Source organism: Canis lupus, chromosome 21 (assembly GCF_003254725.2).
Source record: "Canis lupus dingo isolate Sandy chromosome 21, ASM325472v2, whole genome shotgun sequence".
NCBI lineage: Eukaryota > Metazoa > Chordata > Mammalia > Carnivora > Canidae > Canis > Canis lupus.
This window is the reverse complement of record NC_064263.1, coordinates 29,860,721-29,872,776: the sequence shown is the minus strand read 5'-3', so window position 1 is coordinate 29,872,776 and position 12,056 is coordinate 29,860,721. Positions and strand designations below refer to the sequence as shown.

The 12,056-nt window shown below is 38.7% G+C and overlaps 1 protein-coding gene and 1 pseudogene across 1 annotated transcript; one reads left to right on the top strand and one right to left on the bottom strand.

The window, feature by feature from the left end:
* Window positions 1-6,076, top strand: LOC112667386 (intraflagellar transport protein 52 homolog; annotated as a pseudogene).
* A 4,621-nt stretch (window positions 6,077-10,697) lies between these two features.
* On the bottom strand, window positions 10,698-11,663 carry LOC112667931 (olfactory receptor 688-like). Its single transcript, XM_025459989.1, has one exon. It carries the CDS (start codon window positions 11,661-11,663, stop codon window positions 10,698-10,700), a length of 966 nt encoding a protein of 321 aa, XP_025315774.1.
* Window positions 11,664-12,056: the final 393 nt, after the last annotated feature.

Here is a 12,056-nt window from a genome sequence, read left to right as displayed (position 1 = left end):
ATGGAAGGTAAGGAAAGGCAAGTTGAGAAATCCAAGGACAGTGAGCCAGATTCATAGACAGGGACAGAATCCTCAGAGGGGAACTACCTCCATTGAGTCCCATCCCAGTGTCTGTGATAGTGGCTGATTTACTTACTCCTGCAGAAGATTCCATGAAGATGCCCCTGGGCTGGTTCTTAACTTCTGGGCTGCTTCCCCTCTCCTGGCTGTTGCTGCCTATGCTCAGCGTTTTGTTGCTCAGAGCAGATATGTCCCTCTCCTACCACTCCTGGGGTTTTGGATGTAAATCACAGCTCTGAAATCACCTGGTCTTGATGTGACTGCCCCCTCCCCCCTGCCCCATGCCTAAAACATAGCACTCCTCAGTGTCACCCTACTCCTCCTGGGGCAGGTTGTCTCACTCCAGCAGGAAGAGCCCCAAGTGACTTTGGAGGCCTGCCTCAGCCACTCTGTGAACAAACCTAGGCCCAGGGCATGGGCCCAGCAGATGGACTGCTCTGTCAGGTTGAAATGTTGGAAGAAAGCATGTTTGCCTTTCTTGTCTAGGCTTGGTTTCCTCTCCACTGACTCTAGCAAGTTGTCTATTCTTTTGTAATGGGACACAGGAGTTCTTCAGAATCACTGGGCTATGCAACCCCCCCCTCCATGAGAAACCACAGGATTTATGAAAAAATGGAATTAGGAGCATAGTACTCAAAAATGTTATCAGTGACACGGAAAAAAGATAGAAAACTAGTATAAACCTAGTGTAGTTTGACACATATTAAAGTGTCAAAGTGTCATAAGAAATACAAATACTGCGATTAATTTAATACTTTGTGAAGGACATGAGATTTGCTTGTGGAAGTGTGTGGAAGGGCTTCAGCTTGTGAGCTATGGTGAAGTGGTGTAAAGAGCTTTGTCTGAACTCAGAAAGTTGTGAAGTGAGATAAGGTAGCTGGTGGATGTTAGAAGTCTGTGTGTGTGTGTGTGTGTGTGTGTGTGTATCCTAGGATGCTCACTCTCAGCTCGATGCAATTTTCTGTGTTTGGATTGCACAAAGGCAAAAGTGAAATTCAGTTATCCTCAAGTTGTTTCATAGTGTATCATTGGTGTTGTGCATTCAAAACAAGTGATAGCAGAAGGGAAGGGACTGTATCTTCCTTTGTCTGTGTCAGTAGTCTTTTCCTAAATCTTTTAGCTCAATAATTGAAGATTCCAAGGACTGAGAACTTAAAAAAAATCTCGATTGCACACACTTGTGCCTGAGTCCTTTCATGGCACTTCCCAGTTGCAACCTGCATTTTCAGGATCTTTCTTTCACTGACTCAATCTCTTGTAAGAGTCATCTTTGTATATTGCTCTCACTTCCTCACATTTTAAATCTGTGATCATCTAAAATCCATCCTAGGGCAGCCCCGGTGGCTCAGGCCTGCCTTTGGCCGGGGGTGTGATCCTAGAGACCCCAGATCGAGTCCCACGTCGGGCTCCACGCATGGAGCCTGCTTCTCCCTCTGCCTGTGTCTCTACCTCACTCTCTCTCTCTGTGTCTCTCATGAATAAATAAATAAAATCTTAAAAAAAATAAAATCTGTCCTATTGCTATATTGAAACTGCTTTTGCTAATGACTTCCATATTGCCTAATTGAATGAGCATTGAATTAGAGAGAGTCCCAATAGGGACTAGATGGGTAAAACAATTAGAGAAGTAAAACAATTAGAGAAGGATTTATGTATAAAGGGACTATTTATAAGGATGTCATCAGTAAAAGACCCTAAAAGATAATGCAGTGACCTTGGGTTAGTAACAGCACTTGTTACCAGCTTTAGATGTGAGGGAGGAGTCACTAGATTTTTGAAGTAGGGAGTTGGCAGAGAGAAGATTACCTTGAAAGGAACTTTTTTGATTGATGCTGAATTTATTCTATCTCTTCAGTCATGGATTATGTTTATTAACTTTGATGCCACTTTCTCATGTTGATTTTGCTCAAATATCTGGTTGTTTTTGGTGTTAAATTGCAACGGACAGGATGAGCAAGTAGAAGTTAATTTTATTCTTACACTAATGCCAACAATGGAGAAGAGAGCACAGATCAAGTATGAATACCGAGTTTCATTAACACAAAGGCAGAGCTGAGCTGGGGTAAGGTGTCAGGTGGAATGGGTTTAAGCCCTGGGATGAGCAAGTGGAAAATGTACTGGAGGACTTCGGTGGGAGATTGATCAATGGGATGTGTCAAGCACATTGAATTATTCCTGAGATTGCCAATGTTTTTGTCTGTGATTAGGCATCTGTGTTTGTTAATTGGCACCCTTAGAAATTAGACTGGTACACTTTACAGGGACTGGGAGATAGGGTACTATCTATTTCAGTGTTTACATTAGATAATTCCCAGGTTCTTGAGGACATTTCCTAGGATGCAAAACTGGCAAGAAGTTAGGACAAGACTTCTATACACTGTAAAGGGACACAGAAAGAACTTATAATTACAAATTTGCTCCAGCAAGTGCTCTAAGAAAACAAAGGACATTGGCCTATAGTCTTGCAGAAACTGTCTGAAGTTTAGCCATTTTGATCTCTTGGTTTTTTTCCTAGTAGGCAATCAGGAAGCTGCTGTATTTGATTGGTGCATTACAGGAGATGTAGGGTGTGCTAATAGCTTGATTTATACTTGAGCATATTCCCTGTGCTTCATGGGGTATGATTATAGCCATGTGGGTCACTGTCCTGTTTTCTGACCCAATTTTTAATATTCTGAAACATCCACCACAGTTTCTTGACTTTTGGCCTATTTCTTCAGGAATGTATGTGCAGGATGACAGACCTGCCTACTATCCTGAGCTGCTCATTTATCAGCAGCTTGATTTTTCTCATGGCTCTCTGCTTCTTGTAGCATCAGGGATCTCTGAATCTGATTCAACATTATTTTTGTGGGATTTTTTCCTGTGCACCTTTTGGGCTCCTATCATTCTTTCACAGTAATCTTTCATCTTTTAGAATTGCCTCGTGTTTCTGTTTCATAAAACACTCTCCATTTGTTATTATGCGTTGATTTATTTTTGAATATCTTGTCAGTATTGATAGGTTTTAGAGTAGGAGGAGGAAGGGAGTGCTAAGTTTATCATGTTGATCCAGAGATCTTTGCAACTTTTTTACTCTTTAGAATTTTTGAGATTTTCTTCATGACTTATAATTTTATCAATGTCTGAGAATAAGACATGCCAAGAACATGATGTACATTATCTGTTATTACTGAGTGTTAGATATTCAACATTCATTCAAATCCACCTTTGTATAACTTTCCTTTATCATAGATACTGGAAAGCTAAAGTACTTGGGAATCTTCTCTGCTATTAGAGATGAGCATCAGATTAATTTCTTACCAATCACATATAAAGGTCTGTGGAAGCTTCCTTTTCCATCTTTTCTTTTTTGTTTGGAGTTGAATGTTGAGGATGGTGGTCATTGCTTTGAAGGGAAGAGCAGAAAAATAGAAAAAGCCTTGTCTTTTGTTGGTATAATGGAAGTGTCATAACAACTCTGAACTTCCTGATTCTGTGTTTGTGTGTGTGTGTGTGTGTGTGTGTGTGTGTGTGTGTCTGTGATGAGAGAAATAAACTTCAGTCTGGTTAAGCCACTATAATCTAGTGTCTCTTATACAGCTAAACATAATCCTAATGAATTCTTGACTAATATTAGTGAGGCACACCTTTCCCCTTCTTGATATTTCACTGGTTATGTAGGCCAGTATATTGTTAGAATACTACTGGCTTCTGTTCACCCTTCACCCTCTTTCCAGAGTAGGAGTGTCTCAATATGAGTAAGTAATATAAAGAAGAAAAATGATGGGCATGTAGAGCTCAGTCTCTTTTTCTCTTCTTGTTTCTGTAACATGCATCTCTGTGGTTGGCAGCCATATGGTAACTCCAGGTTTTTTTTTTAAAGATTTAATTTATTTATTCATGAGAGACAGAGAGGCAGATACAGGTAGAAGGAGAAGCAGGTTCCCTGCAGGGATCCCAATCTGGGATTTGATCTCTGGACTGGGAATCACACCCTGAGCCGAAGGCAGACACTCAACTCCTGAGCCACCCAGGCATCCCAGTAACTCCAGTTGTAAATAAAGGTCCTATGTCTGCAGTGTCCTATGTCTCAGTAGTTTGGGAGAGTCCGTTTGATTAAAGAAATTGTTAGCATTCAAAATGCATGTTTAGACACAAAAATTCTCAAGAAAATATTAGCAACAGAATTTGGCAATGCATAAAAATGATTATATGTTATAATTAGGTGTGTTTTATCTCTGAAATACAAGATTGATTTAACATCTGAAAATCAACGTACTATGCCATGTCAATGGAATATAAATCCAAACCACATGATCATCTCAGGATGTAGAAAAAGCACTTGACAAAATCTCATACTCCTTCAAGATAAAAATATTTACAAGCTAGGAATAGAAGAGAATACCCTCAACCTCAACCTGTTAAAGGGCATCTATTAAAACCCCACAACTAACACACTGATGATGTAGGATGGAATGTTTTCCCTCTAAGATCAGGAATGAAATACAGATATCTGTTCCCACCACTTCTATTCAACATTATACTAAGGTTCTATCTAAGACAGAAGGAAAAAACTGAAATAAAAGACATTTTGGGGACACTTGGATGGCTCAGTCGGTCAAGCATCTGCCTTTGGCTCAGGTCATGATCTCAGGGTCCTGGGATCAAGCCCAGTGTCAGGCTCCCTGCTCAGTGTTGAGCCTGCTTTTCTCTCTCCTCCCTGCTCATGATCTCTCTTGCTATCTCTCTTTTTCTCAAATAAATAAATAAAATCTTAAAAAAAAATTCTGATGCTGGGCAGAGTCAGGTGAAGATGGTGGTCACAAATCCATACAGAGAAGACTTCAGAGTAATTGGAAGACTCAGAGCTTAAAAGATGAAATCACATCTGAGAAGCTAATTGGAGTAAAACTGGGCCAAAGGAAAAATTTACTGCAGCTGAGTTTGAAGTCCTGAAGAAATACCTTCATGGTGGTGGTGATATCCTTATGATGCTAAGAGAGGGGGAGAATCCAGATTTGACACCAATATTAACTTTCTTCTAGAATAATATGGAATCATGGTTAATAATGATGCTGTGGTTAGAAATGTATATTATAAGTATTTCCATCCTAAAGAAGCTCTAGTTTCCAATGGAGTCCTGAATAGGGAAATTAGCTGTGCTGCAGGGAACGCTGTGCCTGGAATCATTGATGAGGAAAGCAATGAAAACAATGCTCAGGCTCTCACTTTTGCCTATCCTTTTGGTGCCACACTGAGTGTCATGGAACCAGCAGTGGCTGTTCTGTCCACAGGCTCTATTTATCACTTAACAGACCCATTCTGGCTTTCTGTCACTCGAAGAACCAAGGTGGAAAGCTGGTAGTCCTTGGCTCATGTCACATGTTCCGTGACTAATATTAGGATAAAGAAGAAAGCAGCAAAATCATGGATGTTGTTTTCCAGTGGCTCACAATGGGAGACATCCACCTAAACCAGATCGATGCTAAGGACCCAGAGATTTCTGACAACATGATGCTGCCCAGCAGACACCCTGTCAGAGCAGCTTCGAGTGTGTCTCTAGGAGGGCAATGAGAACCCGAGAGACTTTACCATCCTCTTCAACCTGTTCATTTACCAACTGGATACCACTTCCCTCCCCAAGGTCATCAAGGCCCATGAACAGCTGAACGTGAAATATGAACCTCTCCCCCTCATCCAACCTCAGTTTGAGAGGCCACTGCCAGCCCTTCAGCCAGCAGTTTTCCTTCCCTGTTTCAGTTTCCTCCACTGGAGCTATTTGACTTAGATGAGACATTTTCTTCTGAGAAGGCCCGCCTTGTTCAGATTACCAATAAATGTACTGAAGAAGACCTGGAATTCTATGTCAGAAAGTGTGGTGACATTCTTGGAGTAACTAATAAACTACCAAAGGACCAACAAGATGCCAAACATATTCTTTTGAGCATATCTTCTTCCAAGTGGTGAGTTCAAGAAATTGAACCAGGAACATGACACTGATACAAGTGAACCAGCATTCCAGAACAATTTCTGAGTATCATGCCTCTTGAAGCATCTTCTGTCTCCTGATTCTCTTTGTAAACTATTTTTGAATTGTTTTTCAAATCCTTACAAAATTGTCTATACACTCTTTAACCCATGAGTTATAGGTCTGTGCATCTCCTGTAGTGACTACATTTTTAAAAAGATCCTTGTGTAAGATACGTTCCATTTTTAAAATGAAATCTGACTGAACCTGTACTTAAAAAAAAGACATTCTAATTGTAAAGGAAAGAGTAAAACTATCTCTATTTGAAGACAACATTATCTTTTTAAAAAAGATTTTATTTATTTATTCATGAGAGACACACACAGAGAGAGGCAGAGACATAGGCAGAGGAAGAAGCAGGCTCCCCACAAGGGACTTTATGTGGGACTGATGTGGGACTTGATCCCAGGACCCAGGGCTACAACCTGAGCCAAAAGCAGACATTCAACCACTGAGCCACCCAGGTACCCCAACAACATAATCTTGTATGTAGAAGATCCACTCAAAACTATTATAACTATTATAACTAATAAATGAGTTTAGCAGAGTTGCAGGATATAAAGTCATTTGCACAAAAATTATTTGTATTTTTCACACTATTAATGAACTATTCAAAACTGAAATAAAACAATTACATTGAAAACATAAATAATGAAATATCTAGGAGTAAATGTAATAAAAGGAATAAAAAGTGTGTACTCTGAAAACAACAAAACATTTTGAAGAAATTAAAGATGAACTAAATAAAGGTAATGATATCTTGTGTTCATGGATTAGAAGTATTAATATCATTGAGATGGCAATACTCCTCAAATAGATCCATAGATTCCATGAAATCCCTATCAAAATCCCAACTGCCTTTTTGGCAGAAATGGACAAGTTCATCCTAAAATTCACATGGAAATTCAAGGTACTAAGAACAGCTAAAAAATCTTAAAAAAGAACAAAGTTGGAGGACTCACACTTCAAATTTACTACACAGTTATAGTAATCAAAACAGGATGGTATTGATATAGGGATATGCATATAATTCAGTGGAATAGAATTGAGAATTCAGAAATAAACCTTCACACTTATGATTAACTGGTTTTCAACAAATTTATCAAATCAATTCAATGGAAGGAATAGTCTTTTCAACAGATGATACTCGGATAATTGGATATCCACAGGCAAAAAGGTGCAGTTGGACCCTTTCCTCATACATCATATATAATATGTGAGAACTAAAAGTATAAAACCCTTAGAAAATAATGTAGAAACAAATATTTATGACATTGGGTTAGGCAAAACCCATGAAACCAAAAGAACAATCAAACAAAGAAAATATATAAATTTAATGTTGTCAAAATTAAAAATATCCATGCTTCAAAGGATACCAGCAAGGCATTCAAAAGACAACCTACAGAATAAGAGAATATACATGCAAATCATGTATCTGATCAGGAACTTGTATGTAGAATATTCAAGGAACTCTTACAACTCAATAACAAAAGGACAAACCAACCAACTAAAAATCCAGTTTAAAAATGGGAAAAAGATCTGAATGAACATTTCTCTAAAGAAGTGATACATATGGTCAATAAGCATAACATCATTAGCCATCAGGAAGTGCAAATCCAAACCACAAAGGAATACCACTTCACATCAACTAGAATGCCTGTCATCAAAAAGGGTAGATAATAGCAAATGAGAAATGGACTTTTTTTTTTTTTTTTTTTTTGAGAGAGAGAGAGGGAGCCTGCATGTGAGTGAGGAGGGAGGGAGGGGTGAGGCAGAGTGAGAGGAAGAAAGAGAGTCTTAAGCTGGTCATGAAGCCTAACTCAGAGCTCGATCTCATGGCCCTGAGACCATGACCTGATCCAAAATTAAGAATCAGATGCTTAACCAACTGAGCCACCCAGTCACCCCCAAAATTAACTCTTTATTGCAGAATGATCTTAGATTTTTAGAATTGTGTTAGTTGTGAAGATAGTATAGAGTTCCCATATATTGCCACTCTCAGTTTCCTTTTTGTAAATTATTTATCTGGTACAGTACATTTTTCACCTTTAATGACCAATATTTGATACAATATTAACTAGAGTACATACTTTATTCAATTTTTTTTTTTTTTTTAGTTTTCACCTAATGTCTTTTTTCTGTTCTGGGATTCCACCAGGACATAATATCACATTTAGAAACATTTTGATTGATAGTTTTCTTATGATTAGATCAAGGTTATGTGTTTTTGTAGAAAAACCATAGGGGTAAAATGATGCTATTCTCATCAAATTATATCAAAGAGACTTATTATGAACATGATGTATCATATTGATATAAACTTGATCAACTAACTGACATAGTGTTTGTTGGGTTTCTTCACTTGTAAACTTATTATTTCTCCCACTTCCCATACTGTGCTCTTTGGAGAGAAGAAATAAGGAATTATGTTTCACCTATTTCAGGGTGATGTATGTACATAAATTATTTGGAAATTTTTTACATGGAAGATTTGTCTATTATTCTCCATTCATTTATTTATTGCATCATCCATTTATATCAGTGTGGACTTACGGTATTTATTTTGTACATTGGGTATTAACTGAGTACTAGGACTTCTGATGTGTAAAGAACTTAGAAGTTACAAGAAGAAAAGTTAGAAAAAAGGAATATTAATAATTTTTCTTGTATCCATCAGGGAACTGATTATTGCCAGGCAAAATGCCACCCTAAAATTTGGTGAGATACAAAAACACTGGTTTTCCTATCTGGTTACTTACAGAAGAAGCTGTTGGAGTCACAAACTGGTAGGAAGAGTTCAAAGGTAATTTTGAAATAATCAGGAGCTACAGTCTTAGAGAGGCCCCACACTTTATAGCCAGCAAACTCAGCAGATTCTCCTAGTAATGATCCAAGAGAACACTCGTGGCAGGGGGAGGGGAAAAGTTAACATTGTGAAATAATCCCAGAGCATTTTCCATGGTAAAGGTTTTGTCTCCAGGAGAAGAGACTTATTAGAGCCATACCCAATTTAGGGGAAGTGTATTCCTCTGACTCCAGGAAGTCAGTTAGTCCTGTGACCTCAGTTCTCTGATGGGTCCAAGAAAAGTGGTTAGTTTTCCATTTGTCCAGTTTTATCTTGATGTAAGAATGTGAGTGACAATTTCTGAGTTTCCTTTACAAGTTGCAGCAAAAGGAAGTCTCTGATTCTCACATAATTTTTACTGATTTCTTAGTTCTCCAAAATCTCTACACCCCTTTAAAGATGTTTGTCCATCATCTCTACTTGTTCTCACCAGGAATCTTTGAATTATCTGAGAGGATTAATAATATCTCTCAGCCATTAATAGAGATGAAATCCAACCTCTTGGAGGGCCAGATTAAAAGAGATTCTAGTATCTTTCTTTTAGGGCTTATTTTTTTCTCCCTGAAATATCAAAGGATCTCAAGGACTGGTCCAAATATCACATGGAAAGAGTAAAAGGCTTTGACCTATCCATTAGTGCACTACTCTTTGTCAGTTGTCAGTGCTTTTGTTTTTGGTATATAGGATCACAATTAAAAACAGGTGAAAGCCCATGGTCCAATTCTGCCTTGACATTAGATATAAAACTCTATCTAACTTGCTCTGTTCAAAGGAAAGATGATTCAATTCCTGAAGGATTAATGTGAGAATTTTATCCTCACATTTGAGCTTCCAAATTTACTGGCATAAATTAGGATTTACTTTGAAAAGTCTGCCATAACGCCATGTGATTGGGTCAGCATGAAACCCAATCATATCCACATATTATCTTGAGTCAGCATTGCACCCTTACTGATATATACTCTGGCATTGAAATAAATAAAAAAAATTGACCAATTTTCCCCCTCTTTTTCCCCCAAACACATATCACTTCTCTTATGGGAAAAGTTTCTCTTTAGGTACTTTTGGTGTCCTTTATACTTTCAGTAAACCACTGGATATCATTGGGATTTTCTCAATTCAGTAGAGAAATTCAAGTAATGTTGAATGGTAACAAAAAGCAGTTTCAATATTCCTCTTTGGACTCTAATGAAAATAAACTCAAGAGTTGGTAAAGATTTTATAAAGTAACAAAATACTGTCAAGTTCTTGACTTACATTTATATAACAGGATCTTCTAGGTTGACTCAAGAGGATTTAAAATGTATTGTATTGGACAGGAAAATTGCTGTCAACTTTTAAATGGAATATTCTTTTATTAAAAAACAAGTGATTTAAAATTTTACTTGGATATCATTCTTTCTTATTGTCAATTTATGTTTTTAAAAGTTAGTAGCAAGGTTGAATAGAGAGAAAGGGGTTAAGAACAGGGTCCGCTTGGATTTCAATGTCATTGTCAACTTCTTTCCCATTGGACTTGGGCAAGTTTCTCAGTAACAATTGTGTCATCTAAATAACGATTGTATTTGTTTCATAGGATTGTTATGCAATTATATGTATTAATATTTGTGAACTGTTTACAGTGCTTGGAACTTAGTATATGCTGTATAAAACAGGTGAATTAATTTGAATTGATGTTCTTAGCAATTGGGAGACATGGAATTTCAATCCAGGGCTGTTGTACTCCAAAGCCTGTGCTCTTTCTGTAATACCAGTTATAAAAACCAGCCATTTAAAGCTGGCTCACTTCCTGGACACATTGTCACCCAAACCAAGCACCCTCTGGAAGCCCACTCTCAGCTCCTGGGTCCGGAGGGCATAAACCATGGGGTTAAAGGCTGGGGGCATGATACTGTGCAGCACATTGAAGAGAGCAGGGATAAGGGGGACCTTTCTTCCTGCCAGCTGGGTGACAGACACCACAATAACAGCCGTGTAGAAAAAGAGAATGAGGATGAGATGGGAGCTGCAGGTACTCAGGGCCTTTGATGTTGCTTTAGCAGAGTTCAGCCTCAGCACTGAGCGAATAATCAAAGCATAGGAAGCAAAGACCAGACCCATGTCACCCCCAACCATAACCCATACCAAGGCCAACTGGTAAAATCTGTTAATAGTGATGTCATCACAGGCCAGACTAGTGACCCCCAAATTAGAGCATAGACAGTGGTCAATTTCATTCCTGGAGCAGTAGTGTCTCTGGGCAGCCAATACAGGCACTGGGAGGGTCAACAGGCCATTCCTGAGCACCATGGACAGTGTGACTTTGATCACAAAAGCCTCAGTGAGTATGGAGGGGTACCGAAGGGGGTAGGAAATGGCTACATATCTATCGATAGCCATGCAGAGGAAGATGCCTGACTCCATGCCCATAAAAGAGTGGATGGCATAGATCTGAGCAAAGCACTCAGGGAGGCTGATGGCCTTGGCATCAAACCAGAGAATGGCCAGGATCTTGGGTATGATAGTGGTAGCCAGGCCAATGTCCACTATAGCCAAGACACCAAGGAACCAATACATGGGCTGGTGCAGGGAAGGCTCATGTTGGATGGTGATTAAGATGAGGATGTTGGCACAAAGAGCTAAGATGTAGAGCAGAGCCAGGGGCAGAGAGAGCCAGTGCTGCCACTCATGAATGCCTGGGAGCCCCAGGAGGATGAATTCAGGTACTTGAAACCTGGAGCTATTGGTTATACTCAGGGTGATATCCATATTATGGAATGTCTTCTTCTCAGCATCTGCCTATGGATTAAGAGAAGCAAGGACAGTCTATGGTTAGCTTAGGTGAATGTCAAAGCTTGTGTACAGGTGTAAGATTCACCAATAATAATTCAGTCCTTTGAAATATAATGTATCCTTTATCTCCTTGAGATTCTGGGGAAAGTTTACCTAAGAATAAGAAAAGGTCCAATATAGATAATAAGATTAAAAATGTAATTTAATAAAAGTAGAGATTCACTGATTTTATGTGCTGGAAATCTGGTATGGAAATTTGTTTTCTAACAGTTTTGTAGGCTAGAAGCCCAAAATCAAGGTGTTGGTAGTCCTGGTTTCTTCTAAGTCCCTTCTTGTTGACTTTTAGATAGCTATCTTCTGGTGTCTTCA